This window comes from Oryctolagus cuniculus, chromosome 3 (assembly GCF_051225735.1).
Source record: "Oryctolagus cuniculus isolate XC-2025 breed Fujian yellow rabbit chromosome 3, ASM5122573v1, whole genome shotgun sequence".
NCBI lineage: Eukaryota > Metazoa > Chordata > Mammalia > Lagomorpha > Leporidae > Oryctolagus > Oryctolagus cuniculus.
Genome location: NC_142869.1, coordinates 171879264 through 171906800, shown reverse-complemented (window position 1 = coordinate 171906800; position 27537 = coordinate 171879264). Strand labels below are relative to the sequence as shown.

General features: G+C 40.8%; 1 protein-coding gene across 13 annotated transcripts in view; it reads right to left on the bottom strand.

Moving 5' to 3' along the window:
* The window catches only part of LOC149127601 (uncharacterized), a 390111-nt gene that overhangs the window by 99283 nt on the left and 263291 nt on the right, over positions 1 to 27537 (bottom strand). For 5 of the 13 annotated variants that reach the window (XM_089328657.1, XM_089328653.1, XM_089328654.1 and 2 more), the window contains one exon: positions 25135 to 26036. The exons of the other annotated variants lie outside the window; for them this stretch is intronic. In XM_089328657.1, the coding sequence (XP_089184783.1) occupies positions 25999 to 26036 (38 nt within the window). In that variant the 3' untranslated portion in view covers positions 25135 to 25998. Of the gene's footprint in view, positions 1 to 25134; positions 26037 to 27537 lie in introns of those variants that run through there. 13 annotated transcript variants of the gene reach the window in all.

The following is a 27537-nucleotide window of genomic DNA, read 5'->3' as shown; positions in this document are numbered from 1 at the left end:
GACAGATCCCACATGAGAAGTAAGTACACAGTGACTTCTGTTGTTGACTTAACAATTTGACACTCTTGTTTATGGCGTCAGTAATCTCCCTAGGCTCTAGTCATGAGTTGCCAAGGCTATGGAAGCCTTTTGAGTTCGCCAACTTTGATCTTATTCAGACAGGGTCATAGTCAAAGTGGAAGTTCTCTCCTCCCTTCAGAAAAAGGTACCTCCTCCTTTGATGGCCCCGTTCTTTCCACTGGGATCTCATTCACAGAGATCCTCCATTTAGGTCTTCTTTTTTTTTTTTTTTTTTTCCACAGTGTCTTGGCTTTCCATGCCTAAAATACTCTCATGGGCTCTTCAGCCATATCCGAATGCCTTAAGGGCTGATTCTGAGGCCAGAGTGCTATTTAGTATATCTGCCATTCTATGAGTCTGCTGTGTATCCCGCTTCCCATGATGGAGCGTTCTCTCCCTTTTTTGATTCTATAGGCTAGTATTAGCAGACACTAGTCTTGTTTGTGTGATCCCTTTGACTCTTAGACCTATCCCTTGGACTAGTGAGATGGCATTGGTACATGCCACCTTGATGGGATTGTATTGGGATCCCCTGGCATGATTCTAACTCCACCATTTGGGGCAAGTCCGATTGAGCATGTCCCAAATTGCACATCTCCTCCCTCTCTTATTCCCACTGTTATATTTAACAAGGATCACTTTTCAGTTAAAATTTCAACACCTAAGAATAATTGTGTGTTAATTACAGAGTTCAACCAATAGTACTAGAACAAAACAAAGAGAAAATACTAAAAGGGATAAAGTAGTAAGTTGTTCCTCGACAGTCAGGACAACAGCTGATCAAGTCACTGTTTCTCATAGTGTCCATTTCACTTCAACAAGTTTCCCCTTTGGTGCTCAGTTAGTTGTCGCCGATCAGGGAGGACATATTATATTTGTCCCTTTGGGACTGGCTTAATTCACTCAGCATAATGTTTTCCAGATTCCTCCATCTTGTTGCACATGACCAGATTTCATTGTTTTTGACTGCTGTATAGTATTCTATAGAGTACATGTCCCATAATTTCTTTATCCAGTCTACCGTTGATGGGCATTTGGGTAGGATCCAGGTCTTAGCTATTGTGAATTGAGCTGCAATAAACATTAATGTGCAGACAGCTTGTTTGTTTGCCAATTTAATTTCCTTTGGGTAAATTCCAAGGAGTGGGATGGCTGGGTTGAATGGTAGGGTTATATTCAGGTTTCTGAGGAATCTCCAGACTGACTTCCATAGTGGCTTTACCAGTTTGTATTGCCACCAACAGGGTTACTGTCCCTTTTTCCCCACATCCTCGCCAGCATCTGTTGTTGGTAGATTTCTGCATGTGAGCCATTCTAACCGGGGTGAGGTAAAACCTCATTGTGGTTTTGATTTGCATTTCCCTGATTGCTAGTGATCCTGAACATTTTTTCATGTTGGCCATTTGGATTTCCTCTTTTGAAAAATGTCTATTGAGGTCCTTGGCCCATCTCTTAAGTGGGTTGTTTTGATGTTGTGGAGTTTGATTTCTTTGTAGATATTTTTAAAAAATATTTATTTACTTTTGAAGTCAGAGTCACAGAGAGCGAGCTTCCATCTGATGGTTCACTCCCTAGATGGCCACAATGGCCACAGTGGAGCCAGGCTGACGCCAGGAGCCAGGAGCTTCATCTGAATCTCCCACGTGGGTGACAGGGCCCAAACACTTGGGTCATCTTTCGCTGTTTTTTCCAGGCCATTATCAGGGATCTGGATCAGAAGTAGAGCACCCGGGACGTGGACTGGCGCCCACAGGGGAAGCTGATGTCATAGGCAGCAGCTTGCCCTGCTACACCACAACGTGGACACAAGAAGTTTAGCTTTTAACCTGCTACTGGTTTTTTCTCATCTTGTTATTTACCTCAAAAAGAGAAGAAGTAAAAGAAACCATGTGTCACTTGTGGCATTTGCTTATGTGCACTGTATCTTCGCATATGATTAATTTCACAGTCAGGAATCAGGGCTTTTTATTTCTAGTGGTTGCTGAAGAAAATCTTGAATTTTTTAATATTCTACATCTTCAAATAATAAGGAATACAATTAGGTTCTCATGTTTGTTCAGTAAAAATATATGTAATATGTCATTATTAATCATGGTAGTAGAGGCTGAAAATCATTTAAGTAAACAGAATTAAATGAGTTACCACACATTCTTTTTAATTAAAGTACTTGCTTTTATAAATTAGCTGTCAGTTAGTGCTTTTGTTAATTTTCTTCTGAAAATTTGCTTTGTCCACTTTTTAACTTTTGAATGAATCAAATGTATAAAATAAACTTTTTTAATGCAAAGATGAGAAAGGTAATTTATACAAAATTGTTTTTTATCTATCTCAAATAGCTCTTGATGAAAAATCAGTTTAATATGAGGGTCAAATAACATTAGCTTGAGAACACCTAGAATGTAAAGTCTGAGGGGGGTGATACTACGTTTTTATGTCTTATCTTATTTTAGAAATAAACAGTTCCTTTTTCCTTGATGTGTGTATAAAATCAAAACTTTCTTACCTTAATCATCCTTAAGAACTGACATTCATTAGCTCATCAAGGTAATACAGATAAGGTTGTCATAGAGAAAAAGATGAGGAATACAATGGTACTTCAAAAAGTAAGTTCATAGACAACGGGATTGAAAAATGAGTTTATAGGCCGGCGCCGCAGCTCACTAGGCTCATCCTCCACCTAGCAGCGCAGGCACACCAGGTTCTAGTCCCGGTCGGGGCGCCGGATTCTGTCCCGGTTGCCCCTCTTCCAGGCCAGCTCTCTGCTGTGGCCAGGGAGTGCAGTGGAGGATGGCCCAAGTGCTTGGGCCCTGCACCCTATGGGAGACCAGGATAAGTACCTGGCTCCTGCCATCGGATCAGCGCGGTGCGCCGGCCACGGCGGCCATTGGAGGGTGAACCAATGGCAAAGGAAGACCTCTCTCTCTCTCTCTCTCTCACTGTCCACTCTGCCTGTCAAAAGAAAAAAGAAAAAAAAAAGAAAAAAAGAAAAATGAGTTTTTTCCCTAAACCTTTTAAAAGATCCCCTCATATGCATGGATTTCAAAAATTTTTGCACCAACATACATTTATCTTTAAACTACCTTCCATGAGCTTTTTAAAGTACCCTTGGATGTTTAATTAAAGTAAGAAAAAGGAGGTTTAATGTAAGAGTGTGTGTGTGCCTGTGTCAAAGGAATTACCCTGCATGGAAACAACCAAGCTGTGAGTGCTGAGAATTTAAACAAAACCATGGTGTGTATGAAGAACAAAAGCAGATGAAAAATATGAAATGTTTCATCCAAGGGCTCCGGGCCCCATCCACCAAGCAGACTCATTGACAAAACCTGGCCACCTGCTCTGGAAAGAGAGTGACTCAGCATCCACTGCGTGCACTTCTTTCCTCTTCATTTCAGCCTAGACAGAATTTGAATCAGCTGACCTTTATAGAAAGAAATATCCTGCAAATCGAAAATAAATCTTCCTTTAGGCCATCCCTTCCCTGGGACTTTAATCATAATGGAAAATATTGGCAAATTATTTTCTCTATAACTACCTCTTTGAATATTTTTCTCAAAATCTACATGTTAAATTACAGCTTGTTTTTAAGTGAATTTTACATAAACGCCATTGCTTCACAAACTGTGGAGAGGCTTTACTCTTTGACAGAAAGTATTATTTATCTTAGGTAACGGGATATAAAGCTGTTGTTCCAGACATGAGTGGCTCCCATTTCAAACTCCCTTAAACTAGTTCAGCTTGCAAGTTGTTCATTACTTCCGAGAAGGAAGAGAGCAAGAAAGGAAGGGAGGGGAGATGGAGGGAGGAGAAAGAGAGAAGAGGGAGGAGGGAGGAAGACAAGGGGATGATAAGAAGTGATTGAGGGAAGGAAGTAAAAAAATCAATTTAACTTCAGGTAATATATGTAGAAAACTGGAGCATCTCCCATTTATACAGATCAAACATTTATTCCCACAACATATCAATTTCTTCTTTCCTCGGGTTATAGAATAATTATGCCTTAGTACAAATCCTCAACATGAACGCAGGGAAACTGGAGTAAGTCTAGAGGGACTCTGTAAGCCGAGTATTTAAAGGTCAGTTTCTTCAGAGAACATGCCTCGTTCTGCACTTCACCAGCCTGTTGCTAAAATAAAGAAACTTACAAGTGGCTAATCAATGCTCTATCATCAAGATTTTTTGAAGGAATATAAAGCAAAAGAAGAAGTAAGTCCATTCTAATGGAAAACTTGGTACTTTGTGAGATGAATGCTTAGTCAAAACACAGAGACGAATAACTTGGTCTAATGTGTTCACACTTAAGAATAAGCATACAAATGGTTCACACAGCATCTAAATCCACTTCTAGAGAAAAATCCTTGCAGTTGGAGCTCATGGTGTATCTCTCCGTTAATTACACTGGTGTGTAGAGCAGAAGTTGGGACAAGCAAAGAAAATCATTTTGATTTCAGGTGTTGAGACCAACTACAAAGCCAAACAACAAAGTTTTGTGTAGACATGAATCCCATTACATCAAAGTCTACAAATCAAGGCTATTAGAAAAACTAGGAAATGCTTCCAAACACTACAAAGAGATGATGAGTTTTAGGTCCTTTGATCTAAAGCTCTTATTTATTTATGCCCACAAAGAAGTACACAGTTAACGTGGATTTCTCAACAGATATTCTTAGATATCAGATTGTTTAGGAGATAACAGAGAGCATATCCCAAGGAAATAAAAATACTGGGAAAGACCTCCTGAAAGGTTGCTTGACTTTGTAGTGGATCTTGTTGGCATTCTGAGCCATGCTTATAATGGGTACTTGGGGGGGAGGGGGGCGCATTGCCCCGAATCCTTTCTATGTTTTGGTGAGAGCACCCTGCTTTTCCTTGTTGCCCCTCCCCTCTCCAACTCCACTCCTTCTGCAGAGTAGCCATCTTGATCTCAGGCCCACCTTTCCAAGGAATGAAATCTTACTCAGCTTCACCAGTCAGAGGACACTGCTTTTGTATCTACAGTAATTTTTTTCAGGCATAGGCACATGACACCAATATGAGCAATGTCAAGCTATCTTGACATGGGATGCTGGCAGCAGAGACAGGATCTCTTCTCTGGGGAGGTCACAAACATTGAATGCTTGGATCTCCCATTATTCATCTATTTCAACACACGACTTGAACCTGTGTGAAAAAATAGCCACATACAAAATTAAAGAACCATAAAATGGAAAAGAAATGGTAACATGAAGATGCTTCAAAAGTTTATGCAAAATTAAATTAAAAGATAAGTTTATTTTTGGTGCAAAAAAAATTTTAAATCCAAGCATGCGCAGGATCTTCAAAAAGTTCATGGAAACTTATATACTGAAAAATCATGCATGAGTTTCAAAGAATTTTTGCACCAAAATAAACCTATCTTTTAATTCTATTTTACATCAATTCTTGGAGCGGCTTGTATAATATTTTTTAAGTCCCTGGATTCAGTTGTGCACAAAACTATTTAAATTTCCCTGTAACATGAATAAGTTCCCTTTTTATGTGTTTATGTTGTGTTTCTGTCACTTGTCCCTGAATGAGTTCTGAACCATACAACACAAATATGCTTCTTTGGTTATGGGTACACAATACAAAGTGTTCATAAAAATACTAGAAAAGACAGAACTGATTTTTTTACCATTTTCTGTAATAAATGCTATAAAAACTAAATGATTGAAAACATAACCTCATACTTTCTAAGATTTGACCTTTCTGGTGTCATAACATCACATTGTGTCTTGAGACTTTGTGAGAGATTTAGTGGTATGACAATCTTGACACAGGTTAGCAAGCAGCAATTTCTGTGTTCTAACAACCATGAAGACATCCTTGGAGACCAATTTCTGTTTTGCTTGCTTTCCCATGGGCATGGATGGCATCATAGCCCCTAGCTTACCTTCTCCAAAACAGATACATAAGCTCGTATGTAAGTGGAAGCTGAGAGACAACATAGGTGAAACCAAACAATTTATTGTAAAACAAAAGTTTCAAACAACGAATTCTATTAGGATGAGTCAACAGGGCCGCATCCCTACAGGACTGCATACAAAGCTGCCCCTGTAAGAACGCCTGGATTGGAATGCCTGTCTAAGGTTTCCTTTCTGCACCATGGGGACACAAATATCTCTTTTATTCAGACTTTCTCAGTGCAATGAGGAGGAAATGGTGGAAACTCCACATGACTTAAAGGATTATAAAAAAAATCCACGAGGCACAGGCTTCTGTTCCAAACGTTGCTCCATATTTTTTAATTTATAGCCTTCATAAATCCTTAACTTTCAGTTGTCATCCACACTTGGTGCTTGTTGCTATTGTTTGTCAATGTTGATTCCTATGTAAGTTTTCTTTACCCAACAATCCATAGAGCAATTACGCAAATTTTACTGTAACCAATCCACCCTTCTGAACCAAACCAGAATTTTTCTATTCCATTCTGAAGAATTCAAAAGAAATCTTTCTCCACGTTCTACCTAATAATGACTGATTTCTCTTAAGTCGGAGTCCATTAGAGCCTTATATACACTTGCACAGAGCTAAGAAGTCGGGAAGCACAGACAAGAACTGCAGGCAGCTTCCAGACTGTAAGAACGCTGGGGAGTACAGTGGGCAACTAAGCCTTAGCAGTGTGCTTCACTTGTCCACTGTCCTCCTCAGCCACACCTTCAGCGACACACACACCTCAGAAAATGAAATAGAAAGGAATTGCAAAACGGCTAATCACTCGTCCTTCAGAATCTTCAAGGACAAACTGCCACTAACATTTGATTAAAGCTTGTTCTCACAGCAGTACTGGGCCCATAAAAATTTATCCCTTTTTTCAACCCAAAAATTCCATTCCCAGGAATGTTTCCTAAGGAAATAATTCAACAGAAGGAAAAACTAAGAACACAATCATTTTATTTGCAACTTCACTTGAAATATAAGGCATCAGAAGTAATCTAAATTATCTAATAATAGTAATCTAAGTGTCTAATAAGGAATATTTAAATAAATATGTATAATTCAATGGAATATTACACAACCACAAATTACAATTACATTGTTGATATAATATTTTATGAAAATGTATTAAGATGCTACATTTGCATTATGATTACAACTATAAAAACCATTAGGATGGAATATAAGAAAATAAAGCTAATTGTATTAGGACTTGGAGATCATTTGTGAACTTTCTTTTCAGAATTAGAATTGAAAATTCTATTGCTATAAATCAGCAGGAACAATGACATGAACCTTTAGAGAGGGAAGTCAACCTTAGTTATCCATCCATTCCCTGGAGCCTGGAGGAGTCTCCTACTCAGCACCTCCCGCGTGCCAGAGTTCACTTGGAATTTGCGGTTTATTCAGCAGGAGACTAAAGTCAAACGTATTCTGAACAACACTTCTTCCCCACCGTCTGAGGGAATGAGAAAATATTAGATCTCCACAATGACCATATTTCATCAAATCTGAATGCCCATTTACCGCCACGTGTTAAATATTTCTGAAATCGAAATCCACTTTCTAATTGATAGCATCCTGAAACATTAGCACCCAGTCAGCAGTTATGATCAAGCTCTAGCGAGCTGCCACCTGCAAACTTGGCCATAGATCTCTCTGTGGCTGTCACTTTGTCGAGCTGTTTGCATTGCTGGTACTACAAATAAGGAGTTTCACTGCTGTCTTTAAAAAATCATGTTGCTACTTGGCAGCATTAAATAAAATGTGATTTTACATGCAGAGAGGCATGGATACCAAGCAAGAGAGTATAAATCTATTAGCAGAGCAACTATTCTTCTAAGAGAAATGACTACAATTCTACATCTTTCTGCAATAAAAAGCAAGTTGTTTTGCTTTTATTTTCCTAATTATACATGCACAATGATAAATAATAAAAGAGAATTATAAGTCCAAAATACTCTAGTAATGTAAAATAAAATTATTTAGGATATAAAATGTAAGGTGTCATAGGTTAATTAGGAAGCACGGCTTTTAGTGTCCCATAAACTGATGTTGTCACTAAAAGATCAGTGGCTATCACAGATTCGGTAAACACAGTAACTGATGAAACTACCCACTGATGACCCAATTTCATTTTGCCTGCAACTATTTCTCCTTTATCTTATTTGATGTGTAGGATTTCTGCAGTTTCCCATACTTCTGCTCCACACTGAAGAACTCAAGTGCTAAGAATGGAATGAAGAAGTAAAAACAAAAAAACAAAGATCCTGAAATATGTTCTGTACTTGGGCCACTGCTGAGGTCTGCACCACTCATTATTTGGAGGAAGATAAGAAGAGACATCCCAGCTCTCCTTGAGGGGCAAAGACCACAGTGGCAGCCTGTCTCAGACGGAGTCCCTGGCACTGCGATAAGAAACTGAAACAGGGAAGAGATGACAAGCGACTGCACTAAAAGAGTTTCTCTGATTTACGTAACTTTTGCCACTATGTAGTAGGCAGGAGATGGCCACTGCCCAGGTTCCATGAACATGCAAGCATTGCAGCATTAACCTGTGAAGACCTATGGTGTTTCGGCCAGACACCTGCCATTTCAGCAAAGCCCTAATAGGGAACATTTACATGGAGGGAGCCTAAACCTACAATCTGATATTAACATGGGTCATTCCTTTTTTCAAATATCTTTAAGTCTCATTTTCATCTATTTACAAACAACAAACATACTTTCAAAGAAACAAATGTCAGAAGTCACTGGCAGGTTTCATTTTGTTCTTCGTAAAGAAGGTATACAAACGTTAAACATAGGGTCTGTCAAAATTCTAGTTGAAAGAAATTTCTAATGGTCTATTTAAAAAACATGTATTTATTTATTCACTTGAAATGTTGTGAGACAGAGAGGGAGTAGGGAAGAAAGGAACTGCCACCCGCTGGTTCACTCCCCAAATGGCTACAATGGCCAGTACTGGGCCACGCCGAATCCAGGAACCAGGAACACCATTTTGGTCTTCCATGGCGGGGGTGTGGGGGGAAGGCACAAATACCTAGGCCATATTCAGCTGCTTTTCTAGGCACATTAGCAGGGCAGTTGTGACTCATATGGGATGCCAACATTACAGGTACACCCGGTTCTAGTCCCGGTTGGGGCGCCAGTTCTGTCCCGGTTGATCCTCTTCCAGTCCAGCTCTCTGCTGTGGCCCAGGAAGGCAGTGGAGGATGGTCCAAGTGCTTAGGCCCTGCACCAGCATGGGAGACCAGGAGGAAGCACCTGGCTCCTGGCTTCGGATCAGTGCGGTGCGCCGGCCGCAATGGCCATTGGGGGATGAACCAACAGAAAAGGAAGACCTTTCTCTCTGTCTACTCTGCCCGTCAAAAAAAAAAAGACTTTCTCTGAAGATAAAATGATTCTTGTGAAAGCAACTCTCCACTTGATTCAAATGAGTATTTCATTAAATAAACACAATCAAGTCTTCCAACCTCTCCTGATCAAGCTGGAATGATTGATGTCTCCAGGATAGCCTCTAAGTTAGAATATTATAGCATAATTACTTAATTTTATAACCAAGAACAAAAAAAAGTTGCTTCTAAAATATTTTTCTATAATTATTTTCACTAAAATTGTCAATGGAATTCCTCATTTAAAGAATTGATGTGCCAAGTATCAGCTATGAGTTTTGTTTTGTTTTCCTTTGTTTTGTTTGAAATACTGCAGCTAATAGTGTACCATTTAACTCATAACTGTTACTATCTGATTCACACATATGACTTTGATGTTGGCAACACAAAATCAGCATGTTCATATGTCTTTGAAATTGCCCACTGGCTAACAGTTTCCACATTGAGAGGACAGAGAATGAGGTTTAGGCACATTTAAACATGATCCACTGATAATAAAAAACATGTTCACGAGGAAAGACTTCTCGTACTTACTCATACCATGTTCAAACAACATGATACAAAACCTATGTGTCTTATTGCCTTGTATAGTGAGGCCACCCCTGGTTTAATAGAGGAAGCTGCAGACTACATTGCAAGTGATCAGAGGTCTTCCCCTCTAACAGCAATTGTGCAGGTTGAGAGAAGCTCTTGGAATATGCTACCTTCCTTCCGTGCCAACTACCACATCACAGATAAGTGTTCAACTTTCTGTGTGGCACTAAATAAGCTGCATGGAGCTTTAGAGAGATGGGAAATCCTTACCAGTGACTTCACTTTTTCTAAGCAGTCCTGGCTATGACTCTTGAAAAAGTTTAATTATCTGGTTCCTTTGTGATCTCAAATCTTTCCTTTGCCACAGCAAAAACTGAGGAAAAGGAGGAAAAAAAGCAAACTAAATCCCCAATAGTTTAACAGAGATAAAAGAGTAGATGGGATGAACTAACTTCTACTAAGATTAATATTCTTATGTTTTCAATGTGGCACCTCCTCCAATGCTTGCAGATTATTAAAAGTAAGTACATCCACCCATATGCAACAGCGAATCTTCATAATTATCTAACAACACATGCAACACTCACAGGAAGCCATTCAAAGAGGTGCAAACTCAGCGACAGTATCTTTGTGGTACCCATCTATTTTTCATTGTTACGCTGATGAGTAATTGAAATGGCTGTAATTAAAATGAAGCTGTAATTCTATTTTTAGTAGATCTATACATGGTCAAACTTAAGTATATATGGCAATAAAAAGTAACCTCACATGGTAAATTACATAAAGAGAAAACAGTTGGTGTTCCCATATCATGATATCATTCTACAGTCACATAAAAGAAGATTCATAGAAAAAAAGTATATTATATGGCTCATTTTCCAGCACAGTTGTTTAGCTCTCTACTCCACATAACATAAATTAATTTTTCAACTTCTCTGAATTTCTCAGATGACAAGCATATCCTCAGCCCTGCAAGTACTCCTCCTTGACCTGGCAATAAAATCACAATAACCATGTGCAGTGGGCAAAACGAACTTCAATGATTGTGCAGACTGAGTTCCAGGATCCAGAGGGATGGTCAAGGGAAAAGTGGACACTACTGCCTTTGTGAGGGAACTGAGCAGATGATCTCCTTCCTCCAGGCAGGTAGAAGTGACTGAGAGCCCAACAGTTCAACAACTCCTTGAACAAACTGCTACAACAACTGCTACAGAAGATACTGAAGGACTCTCCCTTGAAACTGCTGAGTCATTCCAGACAAGTGTCCTGGATTCCAGGCCTCACAGCTATCATCTTTCCAGACTCTCTCTTTTTGGGAGGTGAACCTCCAAGCCACCAGAGATGGTTGTCTGTTCCTACAGAGGAACCAAGGAGCTACTTGAGGCAGCAGAAACAGAATTGCCTAAAAAGGCAGGCATCAAGAGTTAGAAAAGATTCTGCCAGCAGAAGCTAATCTTCCTGCTACAGGAAGGACTCGTCGCGGACATGGCAATGATCACTGTGATGCCATGCCAGCTCATGTCACAACACAGATCTATCAACGTCAGTTTGGCCTTCTTGTTCTGCTTCCGCTACAGCAAGAGACAATCACAGCTCTGACAGTTATCCATCATGTTCCTTATCTTCATGTTTTAACAAGACAGAAAGAAATGATGACCTTGAAGTATTTGAGAGGTATAGTCTATCATTCCCTTATTTTCTCTCTAAATAAGGCATTTTCCACACTAGCCACCACTTTTTACATCTTTTAATAAAGACGAAAGATCTTTACAAATGTACGATGTTATTATCAAGACCACTGCTACTATCAGTCCAAATCCCTTAATTTTCTTTAAATAAGTTATTAGCCCAAAAGAAATTTGGATAAATCCTTGAGGCCTTACAACGTATCTCCAGCCATATTCTATGTTAGAAAATCCCTGTCTCTACCCCTGTAGCATGTATTCAGTTGGAAGGCTGATTCATCAGACCTTAGCTTGCACCTTCCTGGGACAGGAAAATGATATATTTCTCTTTGAAGAACAAATGCATTAAATAACAAACAAGTCATATCTAATGTGTACGATGATTAGACCTGGATGAAAGAACACATTCTACAATATCTTCTCAAGGATTTTCAGACTTACCTTGTGGGAGAACAGTGAGAACCTGCCAGTTACTCAGCCTTCAGTTTGTATTCAAGGCGATAATGATACAGTTGCCTTCCTTCTGATAAGCTCCACCCTCTTGTGCACATGCCTGTCAATAATGAACAGGATGCTTCTGTATGGAGGCAGTGTAGTGCAGTAGCTAAGAACGCAGCTCATTAGCTGTGTGATCCTGACCAACGATTCACCTTCTCTCTGTCTGCAGTTTCATTCCCAAATAATGGCAGTGATAACAACATCTACTTCACGGAATTGCTAAAAGATTTAAATGAGCTTAATGTGTAAAGAATTTAGGACAGGCCGGCGCCGCGGCTCACTAGGCTAATCCTCCGCCTTGCGGCGCCGGCACACCGGGTTCTAGTCCCGGTCGGGGCGCCGGATTCTGTCCCGGTTGCCCCTCTTCCAGGCCAGCCCTCTGCTGTGGCCAGGGAGTGCAGTGGAGGATGACCCAGGTGCTTGGGCCCTGCACCCCATGGGAGACCAGGAAAAGCACCTGGCTCCTGGCTCCTGCCATCGGATCAGCGCGGTGCGCCGGCCGCAGCGCGCCGGCCGCAGCGGCCATTGGAGGGTGAACCAACGGCAAAGGAAGACCTTTCTCTCTGTCTCTCTCTCTCACTGTCCACTCTGCCTGTCAAAAAAAAAAAAAAAAAAAAAAAAAAAAGAATTTAGGACAGTGCCTAATATTTAGTAGTACTTCATAATATCACTGTTAAATACAGACACAGGGAAAACCACTAATAATCTATACTATCCGGAAAGAAATTTTCTGTAAAGGGGCAGATAGTGAACATTTTAGACTTCATAGACATATGGTTTATGTAGAGACTCAACTTTGCCTTTTTAGCATGAAACTAGTCATAGAGAATCCAAACAAACAAATGAATGTGGCTGTTTTACAAGAAAATTTTATTTACAAAAGCAGGAAGCTGGATTTGATCCATGAGCAAATATTACACAAATCTGTTGTAGTCCAACAGTCTACTTAAATTGCTCTATTCTATATAATGACAATTTAAAGGAGGTCAAGTTTCTGTGTTATTCCTGGTCTAAGTTTTCCAAAATAAAGTTTCCTAATTCTTGGCCCAAACATTGCTTAGATCTGTTACTGTCAAAATTTCTACCGGCATTCTTGACCTAGGATATAATCCTGGTTTATCTGGTAGATTGTGTCATTTGTCTACTTCCTCTGCTGATACTTATCACCTTAGTTTTGTTCATTAACTTCATGATACCCATACAATCTTTAAACAATCTGAGCTCATCTCTTCATCTACCTATCCAGGTCATTATTTCATTCAATCATTTATTCACAAACAATACAGTGAGTGATAATTAATATTGGTATAAGTATTGTTCCAGGTGCTAGAAATATGAATATGAGTAGGACTTACTTAGATTCTACCTCCAAAAGACTCTTGGGTCAGTAAATTATCACATCACAGGGATGGTTTTATCTATAGACATGTTCAAGACTCCATATGAGTCCAGAAAGGGAAACGCAGGATTTGGGGCAACTTAAAGGATACGCAGACTTCAGCAAAAAGGCAAGAAAGAAAAGCATTGCAGTGAGAGCAAAGTCAAGAGGAGCTTCATATTCATTTGGAAGAGCATCATGCACTTAGGAAACTAAGCAGTTGATAGTATTTATGGCTAGAGCTAAAAGGTAATGGGAAATATGTTATAAAATTTAAAAAGCAGCCTTCCACAGTCTGTTTCTATGGGCTTGATGTTTTTAGAGTCAACATATAACCGAAGTCATGTAATATTTATCTCTGTATCTGGCCAATACATATGTATATCAAAGCCCCACATTATGTTCCTTGAATATATATAATTTTTATTTGTCAATTTTACCTCAATAAAGATGAAAAAGAAACAGGAAACAGGCAGGTACTCAATAATGAAGGGGGCATGCAAAGCAATGTGCACACAACTCTGTATGCTCTGGGCAGCCTCTTCTCTCTGGAGAAGAGATGGATGATCCGTGTCTTTTAGAAGGAGCTCAGGGGCCAGTGAGGGAAAGGAGATTTAGTACAAGAAAACCAGCAAGAAAGTTATTGAGAAATGATTAGTGTCTGAATTAAGGTGGGAAATGTGTATGCAGGACTGGATCTGAGAGGCTTGAGAGAGGCAGAATTGATCGTTCTTTGTAATCATTTGGATGTATGTGGCAGGGGAGTGGAAAGGTTATGGATGACACTTGGGATCCTGCATTGGGAGGCTTGTGAGTAAATCAAGTACTACCAAACAAGTTTATAAGTGTGAAGAGGAGAGAGTGGGAGAGCGCAGATCTAATTTTGCATTGACTGAGTCTGAGGTACCTGTGGGTCTTCCATAAGGAGATGTATTATCAGTCTGATGCCTGGGTTAAAAGCTCTGGAGAGAGATTTGTATTAGAGCTGGAGATCTGGGAGCTATCAATGAATGAGTGGAGATTAATAACATGAGAGCAATGGGGAGAAGGTGGAGGATGAAAGAACAAGAAGCTGAGTGTGGTTCTTTAAGGAGCACCAGCGTTTAAACTCTCTGGCCTCCCTCCACCACTCCACCACTCATCATCTGGCTCAAACTCTCTCCCTGGCAACATCCCTCATCCTGCCCCTGCTGACCCAAGCCTTTGCTAGCTGCTGTCACTATCAATGACCCAGCACTCATACCTTCTCCAAGAAAATCAAATTTTAATTTCAAATGCTATCAGAGGAAAGGGGACAAGAAAGATTGTAACACTCAAGATTGTAGCACAACCACAGATAACTCATGACTGCTAAAATTGGTTAGTTTCAGGTGCTATAACAAATACCAGAAAAAGTGCCTTAAACAATACAAATTGTCTCATTATTCTAGAAGATAGAAGAAGTCTAAGAGCAAGATGATAGCAGGGTTGGTTCCCTGAAGGCTGCGAAAAGAATCTACTCCATGCCCTTCTCTTAGTTCTAGTGGTTTGCTGAAGAGCTTTGGTGTTCCCTGGTGGGTAGATGCATCACCCTGATTTCTGCCTTCACATTTACACACGTTCACCCTTATGTGCATATGTGTGTCTAAATCTTCCTTTTAGAAGATTTCAGTCATATTGGATTAGGTCCCACCTTAATGATCTTACTTTAACTGCTTAGATCTGCAACAGTCCCATTTCCAAGTAAGGTCATGTCCTGGTGTTCTGCGAGTTAAAACTAAAAAATGTGAATTTGGTACAGGGGGGTGGGTATTAATCAGTTCACAGTTCCTAGTTTACCAAAACACAAGTTTCTTTCAAAAAAATACATGAGAGAGTGTTCTATGAAGTAGAAACTATTAAAGATATTACAGTTCAGATTTTAATATAGTAATAGCAATTTATATAAATGTGACTCAGAATTATTAAGGGTTAAGTAAAGAACACAGACTAGTAAAGAACTGTGCGTGTATAGATGCCATCATATGGTATAATCACCATGCCAGCTTTATAGTCCTTTCAATGCAACAAAAACACGGAGTCAGACACCCTTTGGATGTTCCTATTACTATTTTCTAATATTTCTTCCAATTACTATTTGAGGTTCTGTGACTGTATACATCAGCACCCTCATGGCTGTGGTATGAAATGAGCTCATTCAGCTCTAAACTGAGTTACTAGGATTGCAGACATCAGACCCTGACCCTGATACAAGACCACGAATGCCTGCTATCACCTGGCAACTGAGTTTTCATGGCCTCTCTTCAGAACCTGTGGTGCAACGGTGCAGCGGCATCATCCTGTGTTCCCGCACCAGCCCAAGATACCACATCATTGCTCCATGTTCCCGAACAACTATTTTTTAAGGAAATCCAGCCTTATGCTTTTTGTGGGCTTCAAAGCTCCTTGCCGACATCTTAGAGGTGAATTTGTAGATACCGCCATACCTCTAAATCCCATTCCCCACCTGAGAAAAGCGATCAAAAGCATAGACTTCCTTTTGATCATGTGGCACAATGCTATCCTCAGAGCCCTCAAGCTGATTACGTTTCGCACCTATTTCTTTGAGGAAATCTGCATTCAGAAGATGTTTTACTGAGCAGAATCACAACAAAAACCTTTTACTCTGCCTTTGCACGTTCTCCTACTGTGAAACCTATACCCACACATCTAATTTCTCCCTCACAATAGAACTATAAATATTTGCAGGGTGTTTCACATAATCCCATGGGGGATTACTGCCTGATAATCCCATGAGGGGTTGCAGCCCCCTGTGAACCACCCTGAAAGAAGGCTGCCGGTGCTGAGGTGTTCTCTTTAGTATTTATCATCTTTGCTCAAGACCATAGATCAGTTAACTCATTGGGCTCACTGTAACCGGGTGTGGGAAACAGAATGTTCTTTGGCTTTAGTTTAAAATTCTTTGCCTCTCTTCCTCTTCACACTAATTCTGACGCTTCTTCGGATTCTCTCTGCAGTCTGTGTAGACCAGCCATATATCAGAATTCCCATCTTGCTAGACACAAGATGGGGACAATAAGTATTTTGGCATTATACTCACTCCCAGATTCAGAACCAATGGTGCTGTTAAACCTTAAGTGCAAAATTCTTAACATTAAGTTGCTGCCAAAACAGAGAGAACGTATATTGTGAGTCACTGAAGAGAAAAATTACAAAGGGTTTGGGTTGGCTGCATTCTGTTCAGTTGATAGCTCCAGGGCATGGGGGGAGGAGTAAGGAAGTGAAGTTCTAGAAACTAGCAGGTCAGGGACACGCAGGAGGGATGACAGACGAACCCACAACATCCAGGATGGTCTAATGAAGGGAGCTAGGTTTAGGTACACAGAGATGAACTGGGGGGTAGAATGAAGATTCCTAGGAGCACACTGGCCAACTTAAGACTTGTCTGTGAGGTTAGCATGCCTTCCAATAAAAAACCAAAGGAAATGATCAATGTCCTGAGGCTGCCTGGAGACAGAGAGTCACTGCCACAGTCCCAAGACGGGGATTGGCAAGGCAGGGATGACAAGGGTTTCTGGGAGGGCCTGTTTAGGGCTAAAAAACCAGTCAAGGTTTGAAGAAGTTGGGAGAACTCATCTCTCTCACCAGAGAGGAACTTTGTTCCCACAGCTGTTACCTCTCCCTGCTATTACAGCTGCTCACCACCAGCCCCCATCCAGGGCCCCTCAGCCATGGGCCATCTTCAGAGTTGGGAATCTAACCAATTTTTCTATCATCCTAAAAGAAAATCAGATTTTCCAGTGGATGAAACCAACATGTAACTAACAGACCTCTGTTCCTGAAAACTCAGGCTTAATCCCTTTTGATTGAAAATCACTTTTCAACCACTGTGAGACAGGAGTTGGTTGCACTTGCTATTCCTCACCTGAACCTATTCAGAAGATGAACCAAACTAGCAAATCAAGGGTCCTGGTATAAACCCATCAGCGGACCACTTAGTTAATGGGAACACTGGTTCTCACTCATCATTACTTTTTATAGGAGATATCACATAAATAGGATGTACCCTCAATCCAACAGTGTCTAATCTTCGAAGTCTGAAGCAATGCCTAGATTTGCACTTAGCCCATTGCAATGTGCTTATTTGCAAGGGAACACGGCGGGTAAGTTTGCTTCCACAAGCAGTAAGAATACAGGTAAGAATCTTGGCACCGAAATCTCCCCTTAACCACAATTCCTACTATTCCTTTTTATTCATGGGATAAAAAAAGGCAAAGCATCAAGCCCCAAATCTGCTCAAATGTAAGAAGAATGCTACATTTTATTTAGTCTTGGTAGATTTAAGTACAGTTTCAATGAGTCAGAAAACAGCAGACAGCAAAAGAGTCCCAGAAGAGTTATTGCTTTTTTTCTCGAAGTAAAATGTACAAAAGGGTTTGAGGCCTGAGCTGTGTTTTGCAATGTAGATGCCACTGACCAATAAATATACAAGCTAAAGATAGCTAGAAAATGCAAACGTCAGCAATTCACATAGGTCCACAGGGAATGCTGCCAACAGGGCTGTCAGAACCGCTGGCTCCTTGCTCAGCTTGCCTCTGCCTCTTTTTCCTCTCCATGGGCTCAGTTCCGCTACAAGCTGATCTGGTGCAGCACAGGGAACACATAGAAATATTCTTCCTAAAATTTACAGCGAGTGTTAGCAAAGTCGTTTCTTCTCTCTCTTTTTTTCTGTGTATTTTCTAATTGAATCTGCTACCCAGACACTGAGTCTAGGTAGAGATCCTTGCTCTCTGATGCCCTGGGCCAGGACGTCTCTCCGGACTCTTGTCACGCAGTCTCACCTACGAATGTGGCCCAGGCAGCAGAATTCATGCTATTTTCTCCTCCAGACTCTGCCTTGGCTGGGTTCCTTTGGCCTTTTCTCTGTCTGTGTCCCTCCATGTCCTTGTGACGGCCTTAAACCTGAGGGGACACACCCATACAGGGACTCTAACTTCTCCTGACCTTGGTATCTGTCAGCACCGCCTTTGCCTGGACACTTTGCAAGCCCCACTCAAATGCTACCCTGACCTTGCACTGACAGCAAAATGGAAAGAATTTAGGGGTCTCAAGGGAATTTTTATTACCATGGGCTTACAGGTATATGCTAAGTGTTAGAGACATGTGTAATACAAATCCATATCGACATTCTCATCTATGTTGGGTGCAGGAGGAAATGATTACGAGCAAGAGCTGAAGTTAAGACAGGGAGGAGGGGTGGGCACTTGGCTCAGCAGTGAAGACATTGCTTGTCATGCCTGCATGCCATGTCAGAGTGTCTGATTCAAGTCCAGTATCTGCTTCCAATCTGGCTTCCTGCTAATGTGTGTCATGGGAAATGCTGGCAGCAAACGATGGCTCATTCTTCAGTCCCTGCTACCCAGATAAAATCTTGGCTTGACCAAGTCCTTGCTATTATGGGCATCTTGGGAGTGAAACAACAAATGAGAGCTCTGTGTGTGTGTGTGTGTGTGTGTGTCTCAGGCTGTCAAATAAAATGAAAGCAAATAAAAATTTTAAAAAGGCAGCAGGAAATGGGTAGTAAGCAATATGGAGACAGTGAAACACTGAGTATTAAGCAGTGTCTGAATATAAATTTAGGGGCAATGACTTCTGGACAAAGCATTTTTAAAGGATAACAAAGCTTTTCCACGGCCTTATGAGCTATGTCTCATCTTTGTTTAACCCTCACTCAACCCCACTGCCACAAAAAATAGTTGGTGAACACATTCGTTTCTATTGCATCTCATCACCAAACTCTTTTTTTTTCCCTATTTTTAGTCTCTGCTTGTTCTCCCCAGCAACTTGAGTCTTAGAGGAATGGCGAGCTATCACCCTTCGAAAATAAGCTCAGAGCCAGCGATTTATCAGCTCAGAAGTTTTCGCCACACTAATGGAAATCCTGTTTCTGTCACAGGCTGACAAATTAGCATAAGAGAGAGATTTCTGCTCAAGAAGCTATGGGGGGACCTATAAGCTGTATCAGAATTCGCTTCCTATCATCAGTAACACCCTTCCAGGCAGGAAACTACCAGCATTACCAAAATTCCTAATGATAACTACAGTCATCAAGGGCTAGGTATGCACTGAAAGTGGTGTTCTTGAAACTGACCCTGGAAAAACATTTATATTCATGTGGTTAGAAAATACCAATTAATCCAACACTCTAAAAAAGCAAAAAGGCTAGATATGCAAATAGACTTGCCAACTTGCAGAAGAGAAACTTTAAACACAACAGATGATGTACAGCTGTAATCTGAACCGGAACAGAGTCACTCATGTCAATTGCCTGTATAAAAAAGAAGAAAAGTCATTGGTGTTTTGTTAACAAACATGTGGAAAATAACACCTGAAGGTTTAAGACTGCCTTGGGAAGATGACAGACAGAACCTAATGCTGCAAACCAACTAAATGGGGAAAGGAGAAGCATCAGCCCAGAAGTGAGCTGCGGCCATCAGGTAACTCACAGAACTGTGTTCACTGCTATCCAAGAATATTTAACCACATGAAAGGTTTCCCCGGCTGGGGTCCACGACTAGTTGACCTTCTCTATTTTTAACTGAAAATGAAAGACATGTTTTCTGGTCAGTGGTATTATAGAGAATCTGATCAAATATCCTCCCTGGAGAATAAAATGCAAATGAAGTACAACTTTCACAAATGATTCCAGGGAATTCAGGGGCCAATGCCCAACTCATGAATTGACAGGTCATATATTAGGAGTCCCTGCACTGAGCTACTGGGGGTGGGGGAGGGTATTATAAAAGGAGTATCTGCTCATCACATTTTTCAGGGTGGAGGTAGACAGTGCTGCACTGAGAGCCACAGCTCTGATCTGTGAAAGGCTACAGGAACCAAGGGCTCACCTATTAGAAACCATCATTGAGGCCGGCGCCACAGCTCAATAGGCTAATCCTCTGCCTGCGGCACCAGCACCCCGAGTTCTAGTCCCCGTCAGGGCACCGGATTCTGTCCTGGTTGCTCCTCTTCCAGTCCAGCTCTCTGCTGTGGCCAGGGAGTGCAGTGGAGGATGGCCCAAGTGCTTGGGCCCTGCACCTGCATGGGAGACCAGGAGAAGCACCTGGCTCCTGGCTTCAGATCAGTGCAGCACACTGGCTGTAGCAGCCACTTGGGGGGTGAACCAATGGAAAAAAGAAGACCTTTCTGTCTCTCTCTCTCTCTCACTGTCTAACTCTGCCTGTCAAAAAATGAAAAAAAGAAACCATCTTTGAAATATTTTAGTGAATTGCCCTTTTGCTGCAAAACCTATTAAAACAATCTCTCTAGGTTATTATGTTACCATTTATTCTTTTCTCTCTCTTGGGTTCTCCTTTTTCCTGTCTGTCATTTTTCATTTATCCTTTCTCAATCCATTTATCTAATTCTTTGATTATTTTTTCTGACCACTGGTGACATTACTCCTGACCTAGGATGTGTAGGCCAGGATCACCTTTCTATGTGGCTATAGAACCAAAATATACCGCACAACCGACAAGGTTCTTGAAAAGTCTTCTCAATGTCACATGTTTACTGAATTTCAAATTGCACGAGAGGGTCACCTACAAATAGGGGAGAGAGACAGAACTACTGGATGCTACAGCAAGTCATTCATGCAGCTGACAGTGGCCGACTTCTCTCTCACAGTTTCATTGGATTGGCCACATTCCAAGAATGAATGACTGCTTTATGATGAGCTGTAAAAGGGCAAATGTAGAGAGAAGTGAGCAGAGAGCCATCAGGGGTAAGATGACTTTCTGGAACAAATATATCATTTAGAGTATGTTTAAAGCAGCGGAAGAGTCTGCAAATAGCACTGGCCACCAGGATCTGAAGGGCAGTGCTTCCATATACACAAAGTAGAACTCAAATTTGTTGTGCATCGGTCTTCCCAGCCATATCCAATGCTCCCAGCTGGGAACACAGTCAACAGGGTCATCTTCTACCACAAGGACTGATGCAAACTTAAAAAGCGTTATTAGATTTTTTTTTTTCAAGTAGTTTTGAAAGGGCAATGAAAAATCTTGTATTTTTATTATCTTTATGCACCATAAAACAAAAAGAATGCATCTAAATTGGATTTTGTCAGGTACCTGGTGAAGCATGGCAAAGCAGAAAGAAGAGAAAAAATGAAGTGAACATGCTAGACCTAGTTTATGTTGTTCACCTGAGTGATACAGGTTTCAAAATTTGAAAAACAAGAATGCTTCCAGCACTTACTAAATGCAAGATAGTGTTCCACGATGTAAACCAGTGACTTTCAAATCTAACTGTCTAGAAAAATAATGAGCGAGCTCAGAAAAAAAGTCAGATTATTGAGATTCTCCTAAAATACCTAAATTGGATTCCAAGTTGGGGTCCTCGCTGTAGACTTTGCAAGACACCGTGCTTGATCCTTTGCAGCTAATTTGGAAGCTGCTGCTACAGAGAATGAGTAAGACACAACCCTTGCCCTCGTGTACCTGAGAGTAATTTTTGAGAAAATACCTAATTAGAGATAAAATGTGAATGCATCAGCTAATAAGTAACAGTACAGCTATGCAAGGAGTATCATGGTGCAGTAAATAATAATGTCTACTTGTCCCTCTGTCCTTGGACTGAACAATGAGAAGTGAAGGTTATGACACAAAAGTTGAACAAGACAAAGTGTCTCCTCATTTTACTAAATTATCTCGGGCTCTAATCAAAATTTATATGATTGTGAAACACAAACACTATGTAAGGAAAAAAATGTGGAACTAAATAAAAGACTGAGCTGTAGCCAACATGATTTCTCCCCCAGTTGTAACATGCAAACCATTCCCAAACTAACAATTAGCACAAAGCCACTAATAAAACATCAGTTATAATAACAATCAGAAGAATGTGTTAACATCTTTTAAAGTTTAACAGCCCCTAAAAATTAGTTTTCATTGCAATTAAATTGGCTACATTTGCCTGGCAGTAATCTAAAAATCTAGCTACAAGTGATAAAAGTGAAATGGAAGAAGAAATATAAAAGCACAATATATACATAAATTTACCAACTTCTAGATAAATTAGGTATGATCCAAGTTCAAAACCCAAGATCTGACCACTGATGAACGCTTACCTGCTCAGGTAGCTTCCATGTCACTCACAGGCGTGGAGCAAGTTTTAGCTACCAGTAAGCAAAGCTCCCTTGGTGGAAGGCTTCCACGAACTGACCTTGACCTTTGAGTCCTGGCTGCACTTTCAGGAGCACAATTAGAACACTCTGCCTCTAAATCTTGGGCCACTCAAGGCAACTATCCCTCTGGGCTGTGGTACACTGTTGCTTTACACACCCTGGGCTCCACAGCCCATGGTAGGCCTTAATCAGCAGGTATTTCACCATACAGACATTATTGCCAGTCAGAGTTTCATTTCCACTTACCACTTTAGCATCCCAAGTACACTAAAGTACACTATTCTGAAATAAGAGCAGACTAATCATCAACTATTTTTGTTGTCTTAACACCAGCTCATCCTTGAGCTAATTCCCTACAGAAATGCAAAGGAACTTTAAAATGTGACATGCACTTGGCCAATTTAAAATATTATATAAGAGCATACCACATCCATGGCACAAGAAGCCAGGAGAGGCAATGTAAAACAATACAGAACCGATGCAAAAGCAATGCTGTACCCTCCGAATATTGGATAATTTTTTAAAAATGAAAAGGAATGCTGTATCAGCAGACTTCAAAAAGTCCATGGAAAACTGACTGAATAGCCTGAGATTTTTCAGTGTAAAAATATTATGCCAAGAAATATTTTTCATAATAGGAAAATATGTTTTATGCAAAACTATGCAATTTTGCATGAAAATAAGCTCATAATTTTTATTTCATTTTTCTATGAGCCTTCTGAGGTACCCTCATATGTCAGCAGGAGCAGAGCACCAAATCAGGGGCAGAAAGACTGTGGCACCTTGAGTTCTGAAGGACAGAATCCTAACCTGACTGCTCACCAAAGGGATATAAGAAATAAATCACCCTCACTGCTCCATGTCAGAGGAACTCTTCTTGTTTATTAAAAAAAAAAAAAAAATAGAAAGAGTTAAAGCAGTGTGCTCATCTGGAGGTAGAGAGCCTGAACCGTGGTAGAATTTCTAGCACCGCTAGGATATGGGATGGCTGGACAGCGTCTGGAAAAGCCCTCCGTGTACTGCGGTCGTCCTTTCTTGCCTTCCGTGTGAGAGTCACTGAAGCAAAAGGTCTATAAGGGCTTTTCTAGTTCTCGCTCTCTGCTCTTAGGAAAACCAGCACCATGTTGGAAAATCCGGATTTGCAGTCTCAATACATAAGGAAACATTAAATAAGCAGAAGCAGTCACTCTCCAGTTTTTATGTGCAAAAACATTCATTTCACGAGTACATATTAAACACCTACTTTGAGCCAAAGCAGTCCAGGGGAATCAATGGTTAGCAAACAAACATACCTACATGACTTGAAGCCAAAACCTGGACTTCATGAGGCTTGCCTTCCCGAGCCCTGTCTCGGGAGACTCTGGCTGTAGACTCTATTTTAGAATACGATGTTGAAATCTTTACTTAATGTATGCTAAACTGATCTTCTGTATATAAAGAGAATCGAAAATGAATCTTGACATGAATGGAAGGGGAGAGGGAGTGGATAAGGGGAGGGTTGCGGGTTGGAGGGACGTTATGGGGGGGAAGTCATTGTAATCCATAAGCTGTACTTTGGAAATTTATATTCATTAAATAAAAGTTAAAAAAAATAAAAAAAAGAATACGATGAGACTATATACAGTCATTTACTGCACACAGGATTGCCTGGGAAGCATGTGTATGAGGCCCTCGGGATCACGACCTGTAACCTCAGATTCTGTTCAGCCGAGTACTCACAGTCCGTCCCCCGGCACTGCCTGACCCCAGAGGGAAATCAGAACAGAAGGAGACCACTAGCCTAATTGCAGTTTAAATATTTTACCTTTCCCAACATCACCACAGTGTGTGACTATTGCTAGAGCTCTTTGCAGGGCCTTGTAAAGAGCTCAGTGCAGTGAGAGGCCATGAAACAAGTTTCATTAGCCTCACTGTGAATCTCAGAGGCAAAGACAAAACACGTGGAAAGTAGAAGTGTGAAATCTGGGGGCCCGTGCCATGGCGCGGAGGGTTAAGCCGCCATCTGCAGTGCCAACATCACAGGTGGGCACCAGTTCAAGTCCCGGCTGCTCTGCTTCTGATCCAGCTCCTCACTAATGCATCTGGGAAGGCAGTGGAAGATTGCCAAGTTCATGGGTCTCTGCACCCACATAGGTGATCTGGAAGAAGCTCTTGGCTCTGGGAAGGCAGTGGAAGATTGCCAAGTTCATGGGTCTCTGTACCCACATAGGTGATCTGGAAGAAGCTCTTGGCTCCTGGTTTCAGCTTGGCCCAGTCACAGACATTATAGCCATTTAGGGAATGAACCAGAGGATGGAAGATCTCGTCTCTCCTCTCTCTTTGTAACTCTGACTTACAAATAAACAAATAAATCTTCTAAAAATAAGTGAAACCTGCATTTAATTCTATCTCCATATTAGGACAGGTTTTTGATGAGTTGACATATCATTTAAATTATTGGTATCACCCAACGGCAGTGACTCTTGACAAAGAATAATACAAAGGGTTACTTCAGACCGTCCCTCGGAAGTGGAAAGTTCACACAGTAGTTTGAAACTTCATATTCACTGTTTTTCTTTCTTAACACAAATTGCATAAGATCAAATTTGACAATATTTTCTTGTCTTGGGAAATTCAATCAATACAGAGTGTTACAGGTAGGGTGAGAAAACATTATAGCAGGTGTGGAATCCAAAGAAGGAGGAGACTCCTGTAAGACTGAGAGGAGGAGGGAGGCAGCGCCAGCACTTAGGTCTCAAAGGATATGGGGAGGGAGAAGAGCATGATTAGGGCCCTGCCTGTATCTCTCTCAGCCTCCTACAGGCAGAGCAGCCCCGACCTGACGGGGCACCAGACCACCGCAGGAGGGGGAAGAATCCAGGCAGGCACGAGGGGGTTTTGGTGCTACGCTAACAGTTTAGACTCTGCTGACAGTGTGATTTCATTTTCAAATGACAACTTCACATTCGATGAAAATCAATGAAGATTTAAGTGAAAACATGTTATTTTTAATCATTCATAAAGCACTCTCTCTCATATACAATGTGGAATGTACATCAAGTACAACTGGAATTTCTGAAAGCATTGTTAGAAAGATACTTAGACTTGGAACACTAGCAGAGACATTGCATAAACCTATTTAAAATTTCAGTGATTTTTATCCTATTTCAGTAATACTGGCTCAGAAATTATAAAGTATTCTTTGCTTCATTTCATATGGCTGATGATTTGGGCTTTTAGCAGATGATTTTCTTCAACAGCAAGATGGTTGCCCTGTGTAGCTGGTTTCCTTAAAAACTATTTTTAGTTCTTTGATCGCTTCCTGTGATATAATGTTTTTGACCTCTTACATCGTCAGATTATTGCACCAAGTAGGAAGAGAACAGTTTTCCCTAGACAGAAAGAGCAAAAGCAAGTTATTTTTCAAGTACTTTCTCCAGCTTTCTTATTGTTTATAAAAATGTATAACGGTGTACTAGCGTAAAATAGTTTTGGTGGATACTCTAATAAGTAACAGTAGCCAATTGCATAAATAATTCTAAAATTCTGAAATTATTGGTACACTAGTAATCACACATTTGGTTCCTTTTAATACGTTTTAATCCTGTAAGGAAGGTTTTTCAAAATATCCTTTTTATTAATTGTAACATGGCCAAGTGCAGGATGCTGTGTCTGAGAAATGATTCAGACATCCAGAGATGACAACTTCCTGCAGAATTTTAACCCACATGTTGGGTTAAAGATATTTCACAGTCACTGGAGTGCCATGAAATCATACTTGCCATGTGATTGCTGTACTTTACACTTTTTCTGTATGTTTCAACCAGGTGTGCACAGTTTGTACTGAGCATCACAGAATGAATTATCCAAAATCCATTGATTTTAATATGTGTTCTGGTTTATAAACAAATCACACTAATTTGTTGCACATTTTTGGAAATCAACTAAGAGTATATGTATCTACTTCTAGATCAGTGTGTAAATAAAAATTTCATTCACACACACGAAAATAATAAGAGATTGTATCCAGAACCCCAGGTGGTTGATAGCAACTGACTTAGAGTCTGGCAAGACAGAGCTGGTTGTGGGAGGGAGGATAGGCTGCCCAAGGATGGCTCACAGAGCACATACTCTTGTCAGGAGCTTGTGGCCCTGGTCCAGGAGAGAGGTGGAAAAGCACTGACCACTCACTGTAACGGTGACTGTGGACCCCACAGGACTTGGAGCTGCAAGGGAGGGAGGCTCAGCATCATTACCCCTGACCCCACCCACTAAACTTCTCCTCCCACCTTCCTGAGTCACTATCACAAGTCCCCAAGCGCCATGGTCTTGGTCTAGCTTTACACCCGTAACTTAAGACATTTGGTCAACTTTAAGAGAAGTCTGGAATCAACTATTATGAAGCACTCGACAAGCCAACAGGGCCAAACTGGGACACTTGCAGAGCCCGGCTAATTTGTTACCTGCAGTATGATCAATATCATGTACCAAATGGATTGCATCTTCTGGGATTGTGGTCTGAGTGCTAATAATATAAAACAATCTAAGCAATGCCAAACTTCTATGTCTGCCTGAGATCAGCCTGTCTGGATTTCTTAGACTTCCCCCAGGCAATTTCCTATCAAGCTAGACAAGTCTCAGAACCCCCCTTAATGTACCTGTTAGAGACTCAGAGCTGCCTCCTCTGCCTGATTAATTTCTCAAGAGGACTGAGCTGCTTGCTTCAGACACATCCTGCTTCAGATCAAGAACTAAAAGGATTCACCTGGATCACAAAGGATCAGGGAGCCAGACGAAGCACCCTTAGTAAATACAGATTATTGCGGGGAAAAAAAAAATATTACCCAGGTCTGACTGCACCTGACTTCCATACAAGTTTTCCACAAGTATTAG